The sequence below is a fragment of the Peromyscus californicus genome, unplaced genomic scaffold, assembly GCF_007827085.1.
Source record: "Peromyscus californicus insignis strain IS unplaced genomic scaffold, ASM782708v3 Scaffold_11__1_contigs__length_118956290, whole genome shotgun sequence".
Lineage (NCBI taxonomy): Eukaryota > Metazoa > Chordata > Mammalia > Rodentia > Cricetidae > Peromyscus > Peromyscus californicus.
The window spans coordinates 114,908,445-114,935,273 of record NW_026294402.1 but is presented as its reverse complement, the minus strand read 5'-3'; the positions used below and the strand labels follow the sequence as shown (position 1 = coordinate 114,935,273).

The following is a 26,829-nucleotide window of genomic DNA, read 5'->3' as shown; positions in this document are numbered from 1 at the left end:
GTCGATCGAACAGCCTTTCCAGAACTCCACCTTCCAGCAGCTGTCAGTCAAGCAACCGTACCTTCCAACTGCCTGTAGAACGCGGAGTCACTGCCCGAGATGCTCCCTTCATTCTCCAGGTTTGGTTCAAACAGTCCTCCTCCTAGAGGAGAGCAGAACACAGCCATGAAAGGTCCCTGATGAGCAAGGATGCGCTTGAGCCATGGAGCTACTGCATTACCCATGTTGATGAAGCCTGCCTTGCAAGTGGGTTTGATGGGATCGCTAAATGCTACAACGACCCAGTCTTTGACCCGATGTTTCTCTCTCTGCACAATGGTTTTTAGTGCAACTTTACCATAACTTCCTTCCAGTATCTGCAGCTACGGCTTGAATATATTTTCTTTCCAAACTCACAATGAACTTTGACCCTCAACCTGATGGTACTGGAGGAACCCACGCCCGTATCAGTGAGTTAATGTTATCCTGGAAGTGCAGTTATTCAAGAGTGGGCTTATTGTGAGTGACCCTCTTCCTTTCCTGGTCTTTCATGTGTAGCCCGACTTTTTACCTTCCACCTGGATAACACAGCAAGAAGGCTTTTGCCAAGGGGCTGGAGAGATGGATCCATGACGAAGAAAACTTTACTGCTCAGTTCCCAGCACCCATGTTGGGAGGTTCACAATCATCTGTAACTCCAGCTCCAAGGGATCCAGTGCCTTCTTCTGGACTCTGTAGGCACTACACTTGTGTGCACGCACACACACACACATACTCACACACACACACGGGAAGGAGGGAGGGAGGGAGAGAGAGAGAGAGAGGCTTTTCCAGTCTTTCCAACTAGCTAAAGAGGCTTCTACAGTTCCTAAGTTGCCCAGTCTTGTATATTCTGATACTGCAATCTCTGCTAGACTAAGACTTCTCAGAGCTAGTGCTGGGGATAGGCAGAGCAAGCGGGATAAAGACAGGAATGGGAGGCCAGTCTGTGGACCTGCACATTACCTGTGACGTCACCTTCAGCAAGTCACAAGCCTCTTTGGCCCTTGACCTCCCTACCAGAAAAACAGGCACATGGATGGTGCCCTGCTGTGTGAGGTGGCACCTCACTCCTCTTTAGATGGGGGCCATAGCAGCCATCCGAGCAGTTGCCCCCGAACTAATGGTTTAACTGTCACCCCTGTGTACTGTTGAAGCATCCATGTAACGCAAGCTGAGAAAAGGTGAGGTAAGCCACTGTATTTGGTCTTGTCCAACTGCTGCTGCTTCTTTCAGTGAAACACAACTTCCTGCAAAGCTTGGAAGGGTCTAACTGGGACCACAAAAGGCCCTGACAACTCTCAAGTGTAACGTCTCCAACCTGCCTCCCCGTTATCTAGGTGGCAGGCATATTTTTAGATAAGACACGACCAAAGACTTCATTGAGAACACGACAAGGGGAAATAACAATGGTAAAAAGCTGCAAATGAGATGGACGAAGGTTTTTCCTTTCCCTGATTCTCGTGGGTAAAAGGCATTTACCCATGTCAGCAGTGGTGAACAGAGCTACTCCAGCAGAAAAACACAGCTTCCTCACGGGGGCATGCTGTTCACAGGCTTGACAACTGCGCTATCCTCCTGGCCACCTTCAGAGGACCAAAGAGTGGGATTTCTCATTCTCAGTAACTTGGTTGTCCTGTCTAAACACAGGAAGGTGATGTTTGCCCTTTGGACTTTCCAGGAGGACACCAACACTCTCATGTCTTTCCTAGGACGCGGGATTCTGAGTCTGGTAAACAGAGCCCAGAATATGGCTGTGCACACTCTCGGGATATAGACCTGGCATCATCTGTGTGTGGAAACAACTTTCTGATGTTTTGTCATCAGGGGATGATGGCTAATAATGGTTTCTAGGGCCTGGGGAGGTGGCTCAGTGGTCAGAGCACTGCTGCATAGCAAGAGAATCCGAGTTCAAATCCCCAGGATCAGTTTAAGAAGCTGGGCGTGGTCTCGCATGCTTGTGACTCCAGTGCTGTGGGAAATGGAGACAGGAGAACTGATGGGGCTTGCTGGCTAGTTCCAGACTAGTTCCAGGTCAGTGAGAGATCCTGTCTCAAGGGAGTAAGAGAGGGATAGAGCAGGGAACGTGATGTCTTCCTCTGGCCTCGCACGTATGTGTGTGCAGGTGCATGCACACACAGATGATTTATAAGATTCCATAATTAAAACACCTACAGTTTGCTGAAGTAGATTGGTCTTCTAAGCTTTCAACATGTCTAGTCCTGTAGGGATGTTCAAAGCCCATGAGCTGGGGCTGGAGAGATGACCTGGTAAAGGGTTTGCTGAGGACTTGAGTTCCATTCCGAGCAGGAAAAGCTGAGCACGGTGGCACGTGCCTTTAATCCCAACACTAGGGGCTGGGGAGAGGGGAGTGAGGCAGAAACAAGAGGGTCTCTGGGTCTCCCTGGCCAGCCAGCCAGGCCTACATGGTGAGTTCCTGGCCTGTGAAAGACCCTGTCTCAAAAAACAAGGTAGATGACTCTTACGGAGTGATATTAGAAGCCTACCTCTGGCCTTCACATGCATGTGCACACATGTGCTTACACACCTATACACTTATGCCTTCACATAGACATGGACACATAAAAATGAAACCCCGAGTTAAAACTTGACACTCCCTGCAACCTACCCTCTTCCCAGAACCCGCTATTTAAACAAGTTTCTCTGTCCCTACAAAGACTGTGCACCCCCAAGAACAGGGTCTCCAAGCTCAGCCTTCTCCTCTCATTCCCAGCCACCAACATTTTCCAGAGCATCAGGCAGTCGGGTACCTAGGATGTCAAAGCAGGCGCCGCTCTCCAGACGGTGCTTCCTGTACAGGTTCTTCAGGACCTTAGCGCTGCCAAAACGCTTGAAGCGGCTCTTCACATTGCTGTAGAACCATTCCAGAGACTGCGTCCTCAGAAGCCTGTTAGATGAGCAAGAGGTAGAACTGCAGAACAGCTACAACACTTGGCAGCCCCCTCTGCAAAGAGGTGGCATTTGTGCCTCAACCCTCTAGAAACTGGCCTGGCTTGGCCACTGCCTCTGGCTGTGGAGAGCAGTAGAGTGAGGCTGAGCCCTGAGCCTGCAGGCTCCTCACTGGATGCTTTGGGGACCCTGCTACCTGTCACCACGTGTTTGGACCCAAGCTGGCCTTCTCTGACGGAGACCTTTGGTGGACCAAGCCCCAGAGAGGTGAGTGAGGTTATCAGCCACCAGTTGGCTAGAGATGCCCAGGGGCTCCTGGTTGAGAAGCCAGACCCATTTGAGTCTACTCAGTGAGCCAGCACGTGATTGCTATTTTAACTCACTAAACTCTGTGTGGTTTATTACTACAGAAGAGCTAACTCACAGAAACATCTGCTCAACAGTGGGCTTTATAGTTGATACTCTTACCACATTATCAGCACTTTTAATCCAGCTTAGAGAAATAAAAAAACCAATGAACTGGCAAAAGGCTCAAGAGGCTTTCTCAACCAGCGTGAAGCACCATGGGGAAGCTACTTTCTGGTGAGCAAGGCAGATGTGGTGGTGCAGACACGACGGGAGACTCCCTCATGTCTGGTAAGAGCTGATTCTAAAGCCCTTCCGTTGGAGGAAGAGCTCTTGATACTTTTCTTATTATGAATGTGAAAATACACATTCCCTTTGGAAAGTTCAAAAGAAAAAAAAAAGACTATAAAGATTTCCAAATTAAAAAAATCCAAATTCAACCGAGGAACGAACAAACTCGTAGTCTGTGTGTAGACAGCATCCTTGGGTTGGTGCCTCATCAGCAGAAGCCCCAGTGTTCTTACTGCATTAGGCCTTTTGCTGAATTCAAAGCTGAAGCAACAGGAAGCCCCATGAAGCAAAGAATCAGAAGGAAAGCTAAGGTAACCACATCGTTTCCCTTTAAAAACCCACCACTGAGCAGCACACAGCAATTGTTAAGCTCTTCAGTGTGCTGGTTGTGAGAGCACTTTTCTAATTTCTGTTTATAGGGCATGGCTCAGCTGGTAAACATCATGTGTTTTCACTCCAAGATGGACTAGACTCCTAACTCAAGCTGAAGAACAATACTGAAATAATTAGAATCTCGTTATAGCCTCACCTAGGAATGCCAGACTGGTAGAGGGGATTTAAACGGCACACTTGTGGGGAGGTGGAAGCTGCCCGCACACAATTCTGCTCAGGTCCTAGCTGTTAGTGAGGAAGCCAGGCATCCCCAGATCCCCACTCTAACAAGACAGGGCACCTTGCATAAGGAAGCCCCAGAGTTTCCCTGCTCTAGGTGGGGCCAGTCTTAGGGCCCTCAGCACTTACTCCACCCAGAAGTCTGGCAGAGAAATGTAATCCAGCAAGGCGGGGCTTCCTTCAAATCCAGTCCGGCAAATCTCTCAGCTTCCCAGATGGAGCTGGTGGCCACTAGCATGGGCGTCCCCTGGAAGCTCGGTGTGGACTCACAACCTTGTCATGCACTATCCTGTCAGCCTTGCTGGGTTAAAATTTATGTTTTAGCAAAGTTCTCAGCAGGACATCACAGTCCGGTGACCAGGGACCTAGCAAAATTTACTGGACGTTTTAAAAAGTGTAATGATTATGTTGTTTTAAACTCTGACCACAAGAGGCAGAGCTAATAACTCCTCTCATTCCGTCCCATTTTTCTAAGGAAAATGGACCAGACTGGGTAACACATAGTTATAAAGATGAACAAAATAATTAAAACCAAACTCTCAAATGCAGGTGCAATAGTTATAAGAAAACGACATATCAAAATACTATGGCCACACCTTCCTTCTTTACACTCAGCCAGGTTCACCAAATGACCCCATGATGGTGGCGTTCTCTTGACATTGCTTCTCTGGGAAAACTAAAGAGTGCCACACTTAAGACCCACATCCAAACTCAAGGCTGCCTTTGTCACACACCACTAAGAAGGCAGTTTTAAATAAGTGGAACTGAATAGAGACTAAGGTCTGCCGGCGTGTGAAGGATTTGCCCCCCAGGAAAGAAAGGAAACATCTCTGGGGATCCCTTTGCACTGCTGAAGAAGAGCTACTGTTCCCCTAGAATGTGACTAGCTAGCCACTGGGCTGCATTTTGTCCTTTGCTGCCCATGTGACCAAGAGTCAGTGATTTCTCAGGGTCTCCTCTCCCTTACTTAGTGGAGACAAGGGTAAATATGGAGCTGAATTTTATGAGGCACATGGACTAAACTAATATGCTGATAAACCAACTACAGACTTTGGATACAGTAAGAACCAAGAAATGGTAAGGTTTTTTTTTTCTTCTTCTACAGAATTAGAGGTAAAGATAGGTGTGGTGGAAAAGAAAAAGAAAAAGAAAAAAGAAAAAAAAGTTGCTCTTCTCCTATGTGGACACCGTTAAGAGCTAGTTAGAAGGCCTATTCATTGACACCCCAAAGCCCCAGGATTGACATCAGTTCCGGATGCTAGCATGTGGCCAGTTTCCCCTCCAAGCCACTGTGCCTGCTTCTTCTGCCAGCAGAGGCCTGAGGAACCCAGAACTCCCTAGCTGGGCTGTTATCTGCGGACAGTAGCTCACACAATTGGCTCAGTATTGAGGAGAAGCCCCAGAGACGGCCCTGCTCCCAACACCCACTCAACCCTATTCTGGGATGATTATTTCTCAACAGTTCCCTGGATAGAGTGTCCTTGCAAGAAACTCAAAGGCTTAATGACACGGTTCCCAAAACACAAATCAAAACCTAAACAACAAATCTTCTCTTGAGCCCTGTCTTCATCACTGTTCTATCGAGGTGAGGAGACGCCATGACCAAGGCAACTTACAGAAGAAAGCATTTAATTTCAGGGCTTGCTTAGAGCTTTAGAGAGTTAGTCCATGCTCATCATGGCAGAGAGCAGACAGGCATGGTGCTGGAGCAGTAGCTAAGAGCTTTACATACTGATCCACAGGCAACAGGCAGTGGGGGTGGGGTGGGGACAGATGGACAGACAGACACTGCGCCTGGCATGGGCTTTTGAAGCTGCAAAGCCCACTCCAGTGACATACCTACCCCAGCAAGGCCATACCAACTCCAGCAAGGCCACACCTCCTAAACATTCTCAAACAGTTTATCAACTGAGAACTATATATGAGCCTATGTGGGCCATTTCTATTCAAACCACCATAAGCCCTTACAATGAAAATAATAAATATGCATCAGGTTTATAACAATGATGTGACATAATTCTGGGTATCAGCTGGCACAGTACCCCATCCTAGGTGACTCTTCAGAACCTGTTATTTATCATCAGCCCCCAAAATGTTATATCCAAAGCCCCTTCTCACTCTTTGAAAGGATGTGGATATAATCATTAAATAAATGCTAAAAACAGACTCCACAGGAAAATAACATTCAAGTCTTACATTGTCCTTCACTTTTTTCCAAAACATGATCTTACTATGCAGCCCAGGCTAACCTGGAACTTGAGATTCTCCTGCCTCCACCTCCTGAGTTCTATCTAGGTTTACAAGCATGCACTAGCACAGTCAGGGTTCTTACATTCCAGCCTAACTAAAGAGTTAGTCTTCTTGATTAATGTGTTTCTTGGCATTTGGTAGTTCTGAAAGGCAATCCACTCTGCTACCCCCAAGACTGGCTGACTTCCACTTGCTGGGCCCCTCCCTGACGTCCTTGCTCAGTAGGTCTGAGTGAGGCTTTTGAGTATCACTTTGGCCTTCAACACTTCCCAGATGAGATGGGGCTGCTGGTCCGTGGATAGCACTTTGAGGTTTGCTGAGGCAGAAGATAGTTTGACAGATCCTGAAGAGCCCAGAAGATGACAACATGGCTGATTTAGAGGGAAATGTCTATGGGCAACCAGCAGCCTGTCACTTGGGTGTTTCTGTCACTGCTGTATTTGCAAAGGAAGATTCCTACAGCCCCGACAACGAGAGAGCTCTGAAGCACCATGTCAGAGCTCTCAGGTTTGCAAAGTTAAAAGATGAACAGACTCTAAATGGAAAAGAACAGCTTGCGTGCTGGGAGCCCTGAGTGTGTCACTGAGAATGTGCAGACGTACGTGGCTAGGAGGCCTGACGTGTCACGCTCGGTTGATAGGTGACAATTGCTATTAATGTGAAGCAGCTTGCTAAGGTGAAGAAGTAGGAGCCAACAAAGAGCAAGAGGGAAGGAAAGTCGGGGCTAGAAGCAAGGATGCCTGTGGCTGACCCACGGCCTCTCCTCTACAAGCCCCCTACCCGCCACTGTTTCTCACTATCAGCACCACACTTATATCCAAAGCCTGACAAAACCAAACTCCTCTAGCTGCTGTGACAACATTCTTGGGAAGGCAGACTTAGGAAGGAAGGGCTATTTTGGCTCACAATTCAAGGGTACAGACCATGATGGCAGGGAAGGTGTGGTCACAGGCACTTAAGGCAGCTGGACACACTGTATCCCCAGTCACAGGTACTTATGGCAGCTGGACACACTGTATCCACAGTCACAGACGCTTAAGGCAGCTGGACACACTGTATCCACAGTCACAGATGCTTAAGGCAGCTGGACACACTGTATCCATAGTCACAAGTGCTTAAGGCAGCTGGATACACTGTATCCCCAGTCACAGGCACTTAAGGCAGCTGGATACACTGTATCCACAGTCACAGGTGCTTAAGGCAGCTGGATACACTGTATCCACAGTCACAGGTGCTTAAGGCAGCTGGATACACTGTACCCACAGTCAGGAAGCAGAGTGAGATGAATGCAGGAGCTCAATTTACTTGTTCCTTTTTACTTGGTCTAGGATCCCAGCCCATGGAATAGTACCATCCACAGTTAGGAGTTAGGATGGGCCTTCCCGCCTCAACCAGATCCAAAATCTTGCTCACAGACATGTCCAGAGGGTAATGATTCTGGAATCCTGTCAAGGTGACAATCAATATTCACCATCACGGGGTAATTGGCTAAGAAACTAAGGCTGAAGGGAGGCAGCTGGTGACTGGAAGCCTGAGCTGTGAGTACTGCCACATCTGGCCTCCAGTTCCCAGGTCTCCCTGAGAGCCTGAGCTGTGAGTACTGCCACATCTGGCCCCCAGTCCCAGGTCTCCTGAGAGCCTGAGCTACGAGTGCTGCCACATTTGGCCCCCAGTCCCAGGTCTCCTAAGAGCCTGAGCTGTGAGTACTGCCAATTGGGCCTCCAGTCCCAGGTCTCCATGGGCCACATGTATAATGGGTATGATGCACCCTGCACTCCCTGAGTGTCAGACAAGCCTCTAAGCAGTGTAAGCTTAACTTTTTAGTTAAAAAAGAGTCCCGTGGGGAGTTCATCCTTCTCCTTCCCCAGAGGACACACTAGGCATCCCATAGCATCTGTTTGAGGATATTAGTAGGAGGCAAAAAAGGGTTGTAGGCCCCATGTTGGGGCTCCAGAGCCTGTGTCCTCAGCCCCTGCACTGACTTGACTGTATATGGAACTGAAAGGAGAAGAGCAGTTAGCCAGGCAGAGATGTGTGGCTCATCCAAAGTCCACAAGGACACAATAAAGCACCTGTAGACCGATGCTAGCCAGCGAGCGGTCACCCTCAGAGGGTACAGGCACTTGCTGCCAAGCCTGATGCCCTGATTCACTCTCCAGAACCCACATGCTAGAGGGAGAGGAAAGACTCATACATGTCTTATGACTTCACATGTGCACCATGGCATGAGTGCAGGGACTCATATGCACCCCAACATGCACATAAAATATGATATACTTTTCAAAAGCAACAAATGCATCCCGAGATATGGAGGAACTGCCTGGAACTCCTGGTGTGGTCCCCTGAAGAAGCAGGATGGTACTCAGAACTCCAGCCAGTTATAAGCTTTGGGAAAGGCCTCTTCTCAGGGCCCCTCGGCTATGATACAGTAAGAGAGACACTGATAGTACAAAGCAATCATACCCCAATGAGATGGCTAAAACCCATAATTCAAGGCAATGGAACAGAACAGAGAAACTGGAATTGGACCCGCCTGTTCCCTGCAGCCAACCACCTCTAACAAAGGCATCAGAAACACACCAGAGAAAGGGCAGTGCTGGGCGTCCATGCTGGGCATCAATGCTGGGCATCCATACATGCAAGACTGGAATGAAGCCCTTATCTTTCAGTCCATGAACCATGATCAAATGCCAAAGGAAAAAACCCAAAACGATGAATACTCTAAAAACCAGAGGAGTCATCTCAAGACACTGTGATGAAGGCAACAATTTTTTAAATAAGATCCCCAAACACACACACACACACACACACACACACACACACACACACACACACACACGGCAAAAATAGGTCAATGGAATTAAACTTCTGCACACCAAGGTGACAACTGGCAAAGTGGGAAGACTTGAGGGGAGGAAATGGCTATAAACACCCAACGAGCCTTTAAGACCCAGAGAGTATGAAAACTAAAAGAGAAAAAAAAATTTAAGCAAAAATGGACAAATTTTTTGATTTGTCAGAAAATTTTATAAAAACACCTGACAAGTATATGAGAAAGCATCCAACAGTACCCTTATGGGCAAGGGAATGCAAATCAAAATCACAGTTAGAAATACTTTCACCAGGTTAGAATGACTGGAATAAAAAAAAAATGCTGGCCTGGTAGGATGGCTCAGTGGATAGAGGTGCTTGCTGTCAGGCATGAGGTCCTGAAGTCAATCTGCAACACCCACATGGTGGGGGAAGAGAACCAGCTTCACGAAATTGTTCTCTGACCTCCACATGATGTTGTAACATGCATCCATCCACCCACAATAATAATAAATTAAATTAAATGGAAAGATAAAAATGCTGAGGAGAAAGCAGAGAAATGGGGGTTCTTTTTTTTTTTCTCTTGGTTTTTCAAGGCAGGGTTTCTCTGTGTACCTTTGGAGCCTGTCCTGGAACTCGCTCTGTAGACCAGGCTGGCCTTGAACTCACAGAAATCTACCTGCCTTTGCCTCCCGAGTGCTGGGATTAAAGGCGTGTGCCACCACCGCCCAGAGAAAGGGGAATTCTTATAGACTCATGACAAGAATGTAAATTAATACAGATGCTATAGGGCAGTGTATGAAAGTCCCTCAAAAATCTAAAATAGAACCACCATGTGGTGCAGAAGTCTCATGATGTTATTCTAAAGGATATAATCAGCAAATCAAAAGATGCCCAAATGCCCATGTTTACTTTAGCACAATTGATCACAGTTAAGATTTGGAATCAAATGAGATGTCAATCAATGAATAGATAAAGAAAATCAAGAATTTGCACAAAATTGAATATTATTCCATCATAATATATACAGCAGACCAGCACTTACTCTTTATCTGCCAGAAGGAACCTGAAGTAACCAGATTTAGTCACATAGATCTGGAAATCGGATGCTCTTGGTTTAGCTGCAGCAATTTATACTCTTGAGCCAAGGTGGCTCATGCAGGAAAGCGTGCAGTCTCCTGCTAATGAGTGTGATCCTCAGAGGTTACAAGCAAAACCAGGCAGCACACACCCTCCCCTTCCCTCGTGTGGCCTTGACAACACTGATTTTTCTCCCGACATCTCATGCCTTTATCTTCAGAGTACATTCCCATCCCATCTCCAGGGACACGGAGGAATGGTACTGGCAATGGCTCCCCGTGGTCCTAAGATGCTGACATGTGCCTGATTTGCTCTAAGAGAATCTCCAGATTTGCATTAAAAGTGTGCTTCCTTCCTTCATCCAAAGCTAACTAACAACAGCAGGAAGCCCTGGCTGACTGCTGGAAGAAGCTGGCTTGATCACCGCTCTTACTGGTCAATTCTCTCACTGCACCACTGTGCAAACGAGAAAGCAGGGGCTGCCCAGCAAACAAGCAGGGACAGCCATCATGAAGACTTCACTGTGCATTCACAGTAAAATGCTTAGACGGGGGTGCTGGGGCTGTGCTGAGTTACTATCCGCCACTCACCGACTGTCTGTCACCTGCCTGCCACTGAGGAAGTTCCTTTTAGTCCAAACAAAAACATAAAACAGAGACAGGAATTGTTTTGTAAAAACAAGGGTTATCACTGGTCATTGGTGAAGGTCAGCTCTCTTTTTGTCTGGTAATTTTAAAAAATAAATAAATAAGATGTGTGTGTGTGTGTGTGTGTGTGTGTGTGTGTGTGTGTGTGTGTGTGTGTGTCTGTATGTGTATGTATGTATATGTGTGTATGTATGTATATGTGGGCATGTGTGTGTGTATATGTGTGTGTATATATATGTGTGTATGTATGTGTCTCTGTGTGTGTGTGTGTGTGTGTGTGTGTGTCTGTATGTGTATGTATGTATATGTGTGTATGTATGTATATGTGGGCATGTGTGTGTGTATATGTGTGTGTATATATATGTGTGTATGTATGTGTCTGTGTGTGTGTGTGTGTGTGTGTGTGTGTGTGTGTGTGTGTGTGTGTGTGTAGGCCAGAGGTCAATTCTGGGTGGGTGCCTTCCTCACTTGCTCCCCACATTTTTTGAGACAGGGTATCTCAGTGAACCTGAGCTCACCATTCAGCTAGAGTGCTGGCCAGCAAGAGCTGGGGATCTGCCTGTCTCTACCTCCCCAGTGCTGGGGCTACAGGCACGTGCTCTGCACCCAGCTTTTATGTGGGTTCTTGGGCATTGGAACTCAAGCCTTCATGCTTGCATGGCACGTGCTTTGTCAGCTGAACCATCTCTCTGACCCCTCAAGAAATTACTAACAGATCATAGGATTAAAATTTTAACTCTCCACTCACTTGATCTCCATCTGAGGTGAGTGTGTGGTTTGAATGAGAATGGCCCTCACAGGCTAATATAGTTGAATGTTTGGTTCTCAGTGGAACTGTTTAAGGAAGGATTATAAGGTGTTGTTGTGGAATAATCTGTTTGTACACTGTGAAGATCTGTCACTTGGATTGGTTTAATAAAAAGCTGAATGGCCAATAGCTAGGGGCAGTATTTTCAGGGCAGAGAGGATGCTGGGAAGAAGAAGGGTAGAGATGTGGATGGTCACCAGACAGAGATGGAGGAAGCAAGAAGGCAGCATGGGCAGTACAGAGTAAAGGTGATAAAGCCACGAGGCAGAAAGTAAATAGAAATGGCTTAATTTAAGTTATAAGAGCTAGTTAGAAACAAGCCTAAGCTATTGGCCAAGCTTTCATAATTAATTAAAAGTCTTCATGTCATTTTTTTTTTTTTTTGTGAGCTAGCAGCCCCCAAAACAGTCCTCCTGCAAATGATGCTCAACATCCGGCCATGTTATCCACATAAGACCTGAAAAAGGTTTTTTAAAAGGTTCTAAACTCACAAAAACAGAGCCAAACACGGCTTTCTAGTCTCATGTCTCTCATGCCAGTCACATCTCCTGGCATCTGCTTGCATGCCTGAGCCGTCAGTGTGCCACGAACTAAGCCACATGGCGGGTTTAAGGTTTGGCTCATGCAGACAGAAAAGATTTCAGATATGCAGTTAAGCAGGTTCAGATGAAAAAAAAAACCCTACAAACAGGCTACAATGTGTTTAACAATGTGCATAGTCACAGAAAAATAGTTTAAAAGTAATAAAGTCTTTAAAGAAAAAGTAAAGTAATAAAAAAATAAGCCGTGTAAGCATGGAAAATGCATATCTTGTTAACTTTGTATTTTTTAAATGCTAATGTACAAAAAACAATAGCTGCTGAGAGACATTGGATTATGGAAACTACCAAATTAAACCAACCTATATATTTTAAATATGTCTCAACTTCAAAATGGAAGTCAGACAATGTGTTGCATTGGGGGAGAGGTTATGCTTTTGTTCCCACAGGAAATAAAAGGCTGTGACTTCCTTCTAGATTAATAGAGATCAGATTTGACCGAGGGAGACCTCCTGAGTATCTTGGCTACAGACAAGGGGGAGGAAGCCAAAAGAGACTATAGGACAGATGACGTGTAAGCTGATCCCTCTGTATGGGAACAGCTTGGAGATGAGATGAGACATGATAAATCTCATTGGCTATGGAGTCTTCATGACTTATCATTACATGGCACCCTTTCATATGGCATGCATAGAGATTTATATTGGAATTTGATTACACAGTTCAAACAGACTTATAAAGTTGACAGATACCTTTTACCTGCTCAAACATAAAACAAAAAATTATCTTTAACTGACTTGTACACACTGCACATTCCATACTTGTATTAATGCAGATATGTATGTTACCTTTGAAAGTTTATGTGTTTTCAGTGCAAGGGGACCAGACACCAATGAAAACAGGTGGTCCAGGTGATCCAATCTCTCAGAGTGCCTCTGTTGCAGTTTCTTCAGAGTTCTGCATTCAGAACAGCTTCAAGGCTGCTAGCTAAGATGGTCCAGCCTCACAGACTACTCCAGCCAAGACTTCAGATAAGCCTTGCACTTTCCCATTACATAGAGACTGGACGACAAATAATACAGCTAACTCTCCCAGGACTTAACCATTATCTCAATCTTCCCAGGATCTCCTAAAGATGCCAGCATCCCCAGACAACAGGAAGCAGTCTAGAGAACACGATACCCATATTCCCAAGAGGTGGGGTGGGTGGCTTTTGGTCATTTGATGGGTTATAGATGTTTGTCATCGGTTAGGGGGGTTGGTTTCAAGTTGTTATTGGTCATGGTCAGGAAAAAAGCTAAATAAAGGAATTAGATTCAAGGATCTCTTTATGAAGAAAAGAAGAGGGATATAGTATAAAAATGATGAGATAAAAGGATGGATTGTTGAGTCTACTTTTAAACAACCACTAGTCTCAAATATTTTACACTGGTATGGATTTTTGTATATTGATACAAATTTAAGGTTATTTTTGTTATACTGCATATATGTTTCTACTCTTGTTTAAGGTATTGTACCTATGCAGCTCATTTTAAAAGGTTATGTAAAATTTTAGTCTTTGAAAGCTATTTAGGATAATAAATACAGGTTAATAGTCATCTATAACTATCAAACTTATGTTAGGTATGTTTTCAAGGTCATACAGAGATATATTTTAGATAGATAGGTGATCTTCAAACACTTCAAAGACCTACAGAATATGGCATTTAAAATGTTTTAGTAACATAAGGCTTTTCTTGACAATGAGACTTGTCTGCTCCTGCTAGCTTTAATCTACTTCAAAAAAGGATGATGGGCACCAAAGATCCTCCATACAGAGTTCGCTTGCTTATAGCAAAAGGTAGCCATCTGGGCAAGAAACTGCCCTTGCCTCAATTGCTAAAAGTATGCTGTCCAAATTGGACAAGCAGGACACAAAGAAAAGTGACTGCCAAACTTTGCCAAGACATGATAGGACAGCCCTTCAAAAATTCCTGCTTCACAGAAAAGTCTGTCAGATATTCTAGGCCTGTAGGCTGAAGATGGATGCCTCAACATTGCAGAGGAACCTGGGGTGATTGTCCAGGCAGCCAGCTATTTCTGTTGTTTTAGTTTTGGAAGTTGTTTGCTCTTCACTTTCTGTTTACTAAGGTACATTACATCCTTCTGGGGTCTTTGATGGAGTTGAAGACTAGACAGTCATAGTTACAGTGTTCATTAGTTATGGTAGAAGGTAAATTAGGTACAGATCTTTGGACTCATCAAGATAGAATAAATAACAGAGTAGTTTCTCCAAATATGCCAAATACAAATAGACTGGACATTGTAAATGTAATTCTTATCTGATAATTGTTATTGTTTATAGTTTTATTATGTTAGAATTAAAACTTTTCCTTTTCATTTAGACAAAACTGGGGAAATGTTGTGGAATAATCTTTTTATACACTGTGAAGATTTGTCACTCTGATTGGTTTAATAAAAAGCTGAATTGTCAATAGCTAGGCAGGACTTTCCAGGCAGGGAGAATGCTTCTTGTATAATATTAGAGGACCAGCCTTAATATTAATACTTCCCAGGGGCTCAGGAGAGAAAACTATGAACAGCAAGGACTATTTTTGGGAAAATATAATCTCAGCACACTGAGATCTTTAGTCCATTCACTTTAATTCCTCTGGGATAACATCCTATTTACACAGCTTCAGTTCTGTTCTCGTGCCTAGCTCCTTTCTTGCCTGATTAGCTCCTTTCTCGCCTGATTTCTCTCTATATTTATCTACTGCTCCCTCTAAGTTCTATCTTAATTCTCTCATCTTAAATCTGCCTCATCAAGGTACTTTTCATCTTGTTCTTACCCAGCTAGTACTTGCCCATCTGGCTCTTCTTCATCTTCCATCTCGTCCACGCGTTCTCTCTAGTCAAAATCCTCCTATTCCTCTCCATTCTCCGCCTCTCAGTTCTCTGCATTCCTCCCAAGTCTCCCAGGAATCCAGTTATGAACTCAAGCAATAGCAATCCCCTGGTGGAGCAAGGTCACCAGGCTTGAATTCTATGGGTCATAACGGTAGGTAAGAATTTTCCTCAGTCAGTGACTGTCAGGCCTTCTTTTGTAACCCAAAATGGGAGTGGTAAAAGAGGAGGTCAACTGAGTGCTAATGACTGGTTAGTATATCAAAAAGGGATCTATGTGCTCAGTCTTCATTCTGAGAAGTGGTTAGGTAAGAAGTTAGGGATCTATAAAGTTAGTAAGGCTGTAAGAAAGGAGGGTCCAAGTTAAATTGTATAAAGCTATTACTTAGGGTCCACCTGACCTAGGCAGTGTCTCCTTGTGGAATTTACCTTAAATCAGGAGACTAGCATGTGGTGGTCTGGATGTTATTTCTGTTAGTCCTTGAAAGTGGCTAAGGGAGATATCTGATTCCAGTGCTGAAAGGGGAGAAGTGGATGGGCTGGGGGGAAGGAAGCCCTTCCTGAGGCTGTTCTCCAAATACCTTGAATGTATACGTCCAGAGAGTGATCAGTCCACAATGTTAACACTTCTTACGGAAAAATCAATTGGGAAAATGATGAAGGCACACATGAGCTTCATAACAGAAGACAGCTGATATATAACAAGCCAAATAACACCAAAAAGCTCCTTGAAATTTGGCTTCCTCTGAAGGAATTCCTTGATCCCTTCAGGTAGTGGCTTTGCCATAACCAGCTGAGTTCTTATATTATTTTCCTGCGGCCCATAGCAGATGCTGGGAAGAAAGTGGAGTCACCAGCCAGATGGAGAGGAAGCAGGAAAGCAGCATGGGCAGTACAGAGTAAAGGTGATAAAGCCACGAGGCAGAAGGTGAATTAATAGAAATGGGTTAAGGTTATAAGAGCTAGCTAGAAACAAGCCTAAGCTATCACCCAAGCTTTCATAATTAATAATAAGTCTCTGTGTCTTTTTTGTGAGTTGGTGGCCCCCAAAACAATCCACCTACAAGGTGTGGCCCTGTTGGAGGAGATGCATCACTGGGGGTGGGCTTTGCAGTTTCAAATGCCCACAATTTCACTCTCCTTTCAGACAAGATGCAAGTTCTCAGTGACTGCTCCAACACCATGCCTGCCTGCTGCCATGTTTCCCATCATGATGACCATGGACTAACCCTCTGAAACTGCAGGCAAGTCCCCCAAACATTCTTCCTTTCATAAGTTGCCTCAGTCATGGTATCTTCACAGCAATAGATAGTGAGCAATGTGACAAGTCTCCTTTATGTACACACGAGACACTTGCTCTGAAGAAATGACCATCTTGGATTGAAGCTCTCATAGGAGCCCACCCTAGACACCACAGCAAGCATGCTTCTTGCTCCTTTGTGGGGGTTCATAAACATATCACTTGATGGCCATTATATAACTTATTTAACCTGTGCCCTATTTACTGATTGGTAGTCTAGACTGTTCTAATTTGCTATTACATCAGTGCTTCAAGAATGGGGTTTCATCCGATCCACTGGATGTAAGTGAATGTATCCACAGGATAAATTCCAAAGCACAGAGACCTGGGTCTGAAAGGTCTGCTTACCATTCCGCAGGGTATGGAAATTCATTCCATGTGTGTTATCCCCACTTATGGTCTGCTAACAACCTGTCAGCACCTCTCCAGTAAGTGTATCTAATTTTGAACATCAGTCCAGCACTGTAATTTTGTGTTTATCATAAGAGAGGCAAAGGCCATTTAATCTGTTGAAGAGATGTTTGAGGGGCTGGAGAGATGGCTCCTCTGTTAAAAGTGCTCGCCGTCTTGCAAGGAACCCGAGTTTTGGTTCCTAGAACCCATATCAGGCAGCTCACAACCACCTGTAACTCCAGCTCCAGGAGACCTGGTGGCTTCTTCTGTCTTCCACGTGTACCAAACATACATGTGATGCACATACATACATTCAGGCAAATACTCATACACATACATATATCTTAAAAAAGAGAACCGAATATAATTATCAATGTATGGAAATGTTATAAAGAAACTTGTTGCTTTGTATGAGAGTGAGGTGCATTAAAATAAAAATAAAATAAAATAGTAAGCAGAAAACCGGGGATTTCACTCTTGGCTCCAGGAACCCGAGGAATCCCCACAGTCCCTGCTGGATGAGGGATGTACCTCTCCAGTGCAGCTGATCACAAGCACAAAATGCCCTGGAACATAGGTGTCTTAGCAGTTGCTGTTCAAGAGCATATATGTAGGGTTAGTTTGGATTAAGTCAACATCCTTGAACACACAAATGACACTCTGTCCCCCAGGTGCAGCCTCAGAGGTAGGACAACCACAGAGGAGGTAGTCATCAATACGTGCTCGGCACCCCGTTTGCTTTATCGGCAGAAGCAAGGCATAGCACCCCACTTGTTTCCATAAAGCCGTCAACAAGGAGAGGTGACATTTCCAAAGTCTCTGGAATGGAGACAGTAGTTCAAAATCTTTCATAGTTCACTTCTCAACCTACACACAGACACACAAAACACGGAGTGAAAACTCATGCACAAGATGAGACAAAGATGACCCCTTTTGACTGAAAAACACCCATAATAACCAACAGGCAGCCTCTAGTAAAGGATTATATAGTAAATAATTGATCACATTAAATTGTTAAATTTAATGGTTAAGGTTACCAGAACCAGCGATGGTCTTTCTGCCAAGTTCTTGGACCCAGATGAAACCCAAGTGTCTTGCAAAGAACCAAATGGCAGGAGGCGGGTGATGGAGACCCCAAATCTCCCCCTCTGTGAGCTCCTGGCTAGCAGGGCCCCAAGAAAGAAGGTGACCAAGGTGTCCTTTTAGAGAAGAGACGCAGGGCTTTGTGCAGAGAGTAATGCAGAGTGAAGGACTGGCACACAGCGCTGCCGGTTTCTATTACTGGCATCGGGAGGGAGGTGTTGTGGAGCTGTGAAATCTCAGACAAGCCGGCCAAGAAAAGCCCATCAACACGTGTGCAGTGGGGAGAGAGCCTCCGAAGCTCACTTAAAGCCTCCAGGTTTGGTAGAACTCAGTAGAAAAAACTGGCATGGACTTTAACATTTTTTTTCATCTTTCTCTCCTTGCAAATTTAAGACACACAGGTTTGGAACAATCCCCAATGTGGTCCTATCATGTGCTTCCTCAGCCCCACCACAGGATCAGCCTTGGTCAGGGTTACAGACAAACGCACATCTGAAGGCAGGAAGAAGGCGGGTCTGGAGGAGAGCTGTGGGGAATCTTTTCTGTGTACACACTCCAGGTAAAGAAAAGCTCAAGTGTGCCCAGGCTTGACTCAAACAAACAAGTGATGGGTCCAGCCCCACCTCTTGCTGTCTCTGGGACCACAACAAGTCATTTTGCCATCTTTGTGTCTAAAATGGTTATCAGTCAGCCTGTGCCCTGATTTTTTGCAAATTTTTGCAACTTTATTTATTTATCTTTAGTTATTAAATATTTATATTTATTTGTGTGTGTGTGTGTGCGTGTGTGTGTGTGTGTGTGTGCGTGCACATGTGGGTGCAATGCCTACAAAGGCCAGAATCGGGCATCAGATCCCCTGGAGCCGGAGTTACAGGTGGTTGTGGGCAGCTTGGCATGGGTGCAGAGAACTGAGCTAAGGTCCTCTGCAAGGGCACTGAGCACATCTCACACATCATACATACACAGAAAGGTCTGAAAGATCATAATTCAGTGGATTGTATTGCATTAGGATTTGTAAAATATAAAGAGACCAGAGCAAGGGTTGCCTTAGAAGTGGGCTCTCTCGCACATGCTGAACATAAACACAAACTCTGAAAAGATGCACGTGGATGCAAATTCAAGGGCTGCAAATGACAAAAATGGAAAGAACTTAATGTTCTTCCCATAAAACACGAAGTCAGTGTATTTCTGCTCAAACGGAAATCTCAGAAAAGGCTACTGCTAATGTTTTACTTGAAAAATAAACAGAAACCCTGGGAACGAACACAGGCCATTCAGCCTGTAAATTAGTCCTGTACTCCAGGGGGCAATGGTGTACCACAGTTCTCAACCCTCTTGGGTTGAATTTCTCCAAGTCCCTGAATTCTCTGTCTACCTGTTACCCAGGCATCAGTGGAAGAATTCAAATGCCCTGCTGGTATCCAGGTGGTGCCTGCAGAACCAGGCTCCCCTATGCTCCCAAGGGTTTCTAGATGCTGCCCACAGAGACTCCTGTGGGTCTTAGGACTCTGTGGCCACCCAGCAGGATGCTTACTTCGGGATGGAAGTTGTGCATGTTGGCTTCCAAATACTACCTCCAGAGTGAACTTGGTCACAGACATGCATGTAGGGGTGCATAGTGAGGAAGACACTTCCTGTTTTCTTTTAGCATTCTCTATGAGGCAGGACTTCAGTACTTTTAAGAGAAAATTTGGCTCCATCTGCACATAACCTAAAATAACCCCCCAGAGAAGTCTGAGTAGATTGTTTGGAGAGATGATGGTCTGCATATTTTCTCACCACTGACTAGGGCTGATCCAGCACCCGCCCTTTTAGCAGCTGCAGACTTTTTGAGTTCCTTGATGATAATGATGAGTGTGTGTGTGTGTGTGTGTGTGTGTGTGTGTGTGTGCACATGCACATGTGTATGCATAGGTCAAAGGACAGCTTTGTGCAGTTGATTCTCTCCTTCTGCCTTTACGAGGGTTCCAGGGCTTGAACTCAGGTCCTCAGGTGGCAGGTGCTTTTTCCTGCTGAGCCATCTTGCCAGCTTGCCAGTCCCTTTTGAGCTATTTGGAAAATAAATTCTCAAAAGAAAACCACCACTGAGCATGGAGCCAGCAGGCTTGGGTAGAAGTCCTAACTCTCCTGCTTTGGAGTGGTAAGACCTAGACCAGGCACCCAACTGACCTCTTCCCCATCTCCCAATCTGTAAAAGGGTGACATACTCACTCATTTGGAACAGTACTCATTACAGAGTTAGCTCTCAGTAACATCAGTGTTAATATAGGAAAGTGTGTGTTCCCATGAACATCCTTTTTCTTCTTTGAGGAGGTGAAGGGTTTCATTTACAAAGTCAATAGTTCAAGGCCCAGGCCCTAAAAAGACTGGAGCCTCCATGGCAACAGATGAGCCTTTTTTTCCTGGGTTCTTGGCAGAGCAATGGATACTAAAAATGAGTTGATCAAGAAGGTAAGGGGTGGGAGGCAGGATGGGTGGGGTGTTTTGCTTCATCCAAATGGTAAATGGGGCTTCGCCAAGCAGCAGGAGTTCTGCCAAACTGCAGCTCAGAATGCCCAGATTTTTCCTTATAGCTGTCATTTTAAAGAAAAGTTCATTTTTTTCAAAATGTGTCTGCCTTTGCCCAGTGCCACGTTCCTGCCTGTTTTTTTCTCTGCAGAATGGAGGGTGGGGAGGCTCCGTGGTGGATCCTCACGTCCCCAACTGCCCTCAGAGAAGCTCACCAAGAGGGTAAGCGAGGGACTGGTCTGGGCATCCCTCTGTGCCGACCTCTGCGCCAGACCATGGAGGAATTCTGGACTGTGCCCGCCACTCCCCTATCCAGAGCTGTCAGAGACCTGTACAAATAATCTCCACTTTTCCTGTCATTTAGATGAAGGTTTTCAAAGGCATGGGCCCCAAGTTATATGCCTAGCTCCTAGTGACCCACAGCCAGAGCCCTGGGGACAGGCCTAGAGCCCTCTGATCGCCACTACCATCCAAGGGGAGACCCCTAAGAGTCAGGGAAATAAGAAAAGAAAAAACCCAACCCCAAATATGTTGCTTTTTCTTGATGAGATTTTCTGAGCATCTTGGTTTCCCAGCATTCAGCAATAACATACAGTGTACTTACTAATTCATGCTACAGGGACTCTCCAAAACAACATGATGGAGAGAAATGCTTGTGTGATATTCCTGGAGGTGCACACCGTGAGGGCATGACTGTTTTCAAACTTTTCAAGTTGAAATAGATTGACAGGTCTCACATATTCACATGAACCTTGACCTAAAGATCCTGTCTATAATTCTGAAGAAAACAGGAATCTATAGACAATTATTTCGAGTAACACAAAGGGAATTCTTCACACACAGTCTGTTGCTAAGGCCATTATGCAGCAGCTGCACCTGGCAAGAAGCCTCTTCCACTGGCACTAATATGCAAAAGCATTAAGATAATGAACACATTCCTGGAAAACATCAGAAAGTCACTCCCGAAGCCTCATGCCCTTGTTCTGCTTGTTTGTGGAGACTGTCCACTTCTTGGGCCACTGAAAACTCTAATGACCACCTACACTGTGAGGCTCACGTGTGCCTGTAACTCCAGCTGCAAGGCCTCCAATGTACTCTCCTGGACATCACAGGCACTGAATTCAAGTGTATGTCCCCTTGCCCTTCCACACAGAACATATGCACATAATTTAAGAAACCTTAAAATGATTAAGTTCTTATGGGGTCTACATGTCTACCTCTGGATGTCTCTGAGGATATCCCTTCTTAGGGGCTGAAGTGAAGGCCCTTCTCCAGCTTGTGCACAGCACCTGGGGGCACAGGGGTCTGGGGATGCAGGTGTCCATGTGTGGTTTCATCTGAATGAAGACGAGGCTCTGGATGCTGGGGAAATGGTGGTCCCTGGAACAATCCTTTAGAATAAATTAAGTCCTCTCAATTTCCTCACATCCTCTGTTGTGTGACAGTTTCTTACAAGATCAAACTCTTCCATCTTGTATTAAAATAAGCTCTTTAATACACAGGAGTTACAGGGAGGTGGAGCAAGAGATGTCCTAGGGGAGGTGAAACACTCTATCCGGCAGGGAAGCTCCTTAGGCAGGAAGTAACAACTCAAATTAGCTTCAGGAAGTCCCTGAAACTGACCAGATTACCTATGCCCCGCCTTCTCAAGAGTAAACAGTAAAGACCCTAGGAGTCTGAGATAAGTCCAGTCCTGTGAAGAAGCAGAGAGAGCTTCCTAGAAGAGGTTTAGACCAACTGAGCCACTGGGAAAGGACATTCTCCAACCTGCCAGCTGCCTGCAGGCTGCTCAGTGAGCTCCAGGATCCCAGTTTCTGTGAGCTGTCACCTGTGCTGGGGTGGGATTTGTCGATGCAGTTGTCTGTGAGTCATTCCTGCTCCTGTAAGTGACCCCTCACCAACATTCCTATAAGTAACATAAAAAACCTCATGGCTTCACCAAGCCCGACTTTGGTGGTGTCTGTACTTTGGTCTTGTCGGTTTTCTATCTGTGGTGAGTAGACATTTGTTCCCCTCTCCCCAAGGATAGTGTCACACAATACTCTCATGTCTCCTGTTGTCAAACACAGCCATTTTAGCCCTTTGGTACCCACCAAACACAGCCTTCAGCTCTTCCCCTACCCACAGATTCCTAAGTGCCCCCCTCACAGTCCCTAAATTATCACAGGAAAGGATTCTTTGTCATTTTTAAGGTCATTCTGAGAGCAGTTCACACCCCAGGCAGGCCTGCTGGGCATCCTTACGGCAGTATAGTGTGCACTGTGTAGAAGTAGCCCACTTACAGGGCTTTCATTCCTCTTCCCAGAGGGTAAACAGAGAAACTTAAAAGCATTCTTTTCTGTGTTTGGTGTTGACTCTGAGAGCTTTGTGTAGTCCAGAATGGAATCAGAATCACCTTCTTTTCTATATGTGCTCCTGTTGAACTCGACAGTCCTCATGCTGGGCCTTGCCTCCTCAAAATTAGGTCATGTTTCTCCAGGACCTAAGTGAGAGCTAGCCTCATCACTTCCTTTGCGGTGCAGAAGCCCCAAGGATTTACATGTTTAAAGGCTGCCCTCCAAACATGAGGCAGGTGAGACACTCCTAGTCCCCTCTTATGCTGGGGAGGCAAACCTTGTTTCCCATGCTCTTTAAAAAAATGATTTAATGTATATGTGCATGTGCCTGAGTGCACATTAAGTACATCATGTGTATGCAGCAACCTTCAGGGATCAGAAGAGGGTGCCAGATCCCCTGGAGCTGGAGTCACAGGCGGTTATGAGTCATCCTACATGAGTGCTGAGAATCAAACTCAGGTTCTTTAGAAGAGCAGTAAGTGCACTGATAATTATGGAGCCATCTCTCTAGTCCCAAGTTCTTTTTTTCTTTTATGTTTATTTTATTTTTATTTATACGTATGCCTGTGTATCTGTGTGTGTGTATGCTCCTGTGAGTGCAGTTCCTGCAGAGGCCAGAAGAAGGTGCTGGGAACTGAACTCAGGCCCTCTGTAAGAGTGGTACATGCTCTTATTCACAGAACCATCTCTCTAGTCCCAATGCTCTGTTTTAAATTAAGGTTCTATGAGCCCTTTTGAGAGAAACTTGAATTTTTAGTGTATGTCCTCCTTTTCTCAGCTTTATTGATGTATAAACAGTAAATAAAACTGTATATATTTAAAATGTACAAATATATACATTTTATTACCCTTATATATATTAGGACTCAACATATTCTATATCTTACATAGTTACCTTTCTTTCCTTTTTAAATTTTTTGGAGGTTTTTTTTGTGATAATACTTATGATATACCCTCTAAGCAACATCTGAGCATAAAGTATCATAGTATTGATAGTCTCACCAAACTGCATTTCAGATTACATAATTGACCTTATAACTGAAAGTTTATACCCTTTGATCAAAATCTCCCATTGTCCCAGTCCGTTAAGCCCATTCTTTCCTCTCCATTCCTATACACTTGTTCTTTTTCTCATAAAAAGTCTGTGTGTGTGTGATACGTATATATGGAGTGTGAGCACATGTATGTGTAGGTGCACCGCGTGCATGCTGTGGACGGCGGAGAAGATCGGTGAGTGTCCAGCTGTAACTCTGCCTCACTCTTTTCTGTGTTTGGTGTTGATCCTGAGAGCTTTGTGTAGTTCAGAATGGAATCAGAATCACCTTCTATATGTGCTCCTGTTGAACTCAACAGTTCTCTTGTCCATCTGAGACAAAGAGGGTCTGAAATTCTGCTGTGTTTTGGGTAGGCAGCAATGAAACTGATAAAGCAATGTTTTGAATGTCATGTCCAATCACCACATGGGTTCGTTTCACCCTCTACTAGAGAAAGCTTGCAACCAGGACAGGGAATAGAAGGAGGCAGACAGAACTAATACAATCACCTGGTACCCGCTGTGCTGTGGCCCTGGTTGGCTAGTGAGCTACCATCTCCATGTGTGATGGCCCCATGCTGTGATGGCTACCATCACCTTCAGGTTTACTAGAATCACCCTGGAAACCACCTCTGGGGGTGTGTGAGCGAGAGTTACAGACTGCGCCAACTGAAATGGAAAGACTGGTCCTGCATGTGGCTGGCACAGTCCCATTGGCTGGGATATTGCGTTGAATACAAGGAGAAAGCAAGCTTGGTGCCAGCATTCCTCTCTCTGCATCCCGACTCTGGATGCCTGTGACCAGCTGTCTCGTGGCTCCTGTCACCGAGCTCTCCCTGCCATTATGGACTGTCCTCTCACACTGGGAACTGAAAAGAAGCTGTCTCCTTTCAGTGGCCTTTGTCAGTCAGCAACAAGAAAAGTAAGATGCCTGCCGCAGTTGTGAGTGTCACCGTCCATAATACTTAATACTGCATAATACTTCCTGGTAATGTGGTTCCATTCCTATAAACTGAGCACTGCTTTATAATAAAGATAAACATTTTTTAATTTTATTTTATAGATTAGATTCAGGATGGCGGAACCAAGGGCACAGTGGTGGAGGAGTCTGCAGAGTCCACAGTATCTCTGGAACAACTGAGAAAGAGTCAGGTCTTACAGGAAGAAGTTTTTAAAAAGTGATCTCATAAAAAAGGAAGGAAAGATGGAGGAACAGAGCTGCACAGCGGAGAATGGACAGCTTTGGGAGTGTGGCTGTGGTGGATTGCATGCATGTCTGTGCACCATGTGCATGCAGTACCCACAGAGGCCAGAAGAAGGTGACATATCCCCTGGAACTCAGGTTACAGGTGGTTGTGAGCCACTATGTGGGTGCTGGGAACCAGACCCAGGTCCTCTGGAAGAGTAGCCAGGGCTTTTAACCTCTGAGCAGTCTCTCCAGGCCCTTATAAGCAAAACTAAACACATGCACACACACGCAACCAAAACTATATATTTCCTCGTTTATAGTTTTAAAATAACATTAGGATTTCTGAACAGCATAGAGGAAATTAGCATAATTCTACCATGTAGGTAATCCTTGTTACTGTAATTATTTTTGGAGGGAGGGAGGCTGCTTTTACATGGCTTGTCATGGAACCAGCTTGTTTACCTCCCTCCTTAGCTGAAGAGTTCAGCCCTGTGGCCGCTGTCCCTGTCTTAAGCAGAGTGTGGGTGAGTGCTCATGACCTTGACAAGGAACTTAGAACACAAGTGTGTATGTCTGTGGGCTTCCTCCCTAGCTCCCCTTCTGGAGTCTGAGGATACACACAGCCATCAGTCATGAGGTGACAAGGTCCAGGACCCCTGGCTGTATGGCCATCTCCTGGAGCAATTTCTGATACCTTGACCTACCTCAGTGGTGCCCTACCTGGTGTGCCGTTGGGCTGGGCAATGTGGTGTCTTTAGAGCCCACGACAGGATTCTTACATGCAACCATTTTGCGAGCCAGTGACCCTAGGGGAGGGCAAGGGGTCCTGCATGGAGCTGAACTGCTGGCCAACGGGGACACTTGCAGCTGACGGCTCCTGGGAGAGAGGAGTACTGGCTGTCTTTTAGCCAGTCCACTCTGAAGAATTCTTTGCTATCTCAGGTTAACCAGCATTCCCAATGACACAGCAATTTGAGGTATATACTGAGTCTCTTCTCTGTACTCTTTTGGTAGTGGACACGCTTGTATCTCTAAGGTCTTATTTGTCTGCCTGTCTGTCTGTCTCTCCTTCTCCCCTTCCACACAAGGCTGTGCTCATTTATGCTCTCACCTAAAGCACTCAAGGGTTCCCTTTTATATAATCATACTGTTCATATTGGAGTGAGTTGGTATGTTTTTCTGTATCTATCTTAGTGATGGGCTTCTTATAAAACTGTAAATTACTTTAAACATAAATGGGCTTTAAAAAAAAAAAGCATGATTCCATGTCTGTAAGGTACTTAAAGTTGTCAGAATTCACACAGACAGAACAGAATGGTGGCTTCCAGTGGCTGGGGAAAGAAGGGGATGTGTAGTGACAGTCTAACTTGGGCAGAGTACAGCCTAGAGTGATGGCATATTTCTGCAGATGGAGGGGGACACCCGATCTGTGCTGTGAATGTACTTGCCACCACTGAACTGTATGTTTAATAAAGGCTAAAAAGGTAAGTTCTGCTTTATGCACATGCACCACTGTTTTAGAGAGTATATAAAAATGTATTTAGCAGGTTTGGCTGAAAAGAGACACGCATGCACATCCCTAAAACATGCAATGGCTTTTGCTTCCTCCCACCTACTTCTCAGACTACAATTGTTGGCTCTCATGGTTACTGGCTACGAGTATATTCGTTGTTTTAGAAAGAGAAGACTATACTGTGACGTATTCAGACAGACGGGACAAGGCTGCTATGGAAGAGCATTGTGTTGTGATTTGTGTTTTAAAATAGTCGGTGGGTGAAGACAGGGCTCTA

At 45.2% G+C, this 26,829-nt stretch overlaps 1 protein-coding gene across 4 annotated transcripts in view; it reads right to left on the bottom strand.

Annotated features, from left to right (window-relative positions):
• Myrip (myosin VIIA and Rab interacting protein) overlaps positions 1-26,829 on the bottom strand; it is a 193,738-nt gene that overhangs the window by 59,099 nt on the left and 107,810 nt on the right. For all 4 annotated transcript variants that reach the window (XM_052724427.1, XM_052724450.1, XM_052724435.1 and 1 more), the window contains exons 4-5: positions 2,790-2,926; positions 62-142 (exon numbers count right to left, since the gene is read on the bottom strand). In XM_052724427.1, coding sequence (XP_052580387.1) covers positions 62-142; positions 2,790-2,926 — 218 coding nt within the window. The remainder of the gene's footprint in view (positions 1-61; positions 143-2,789; positions 2,927-26,829) is intronic.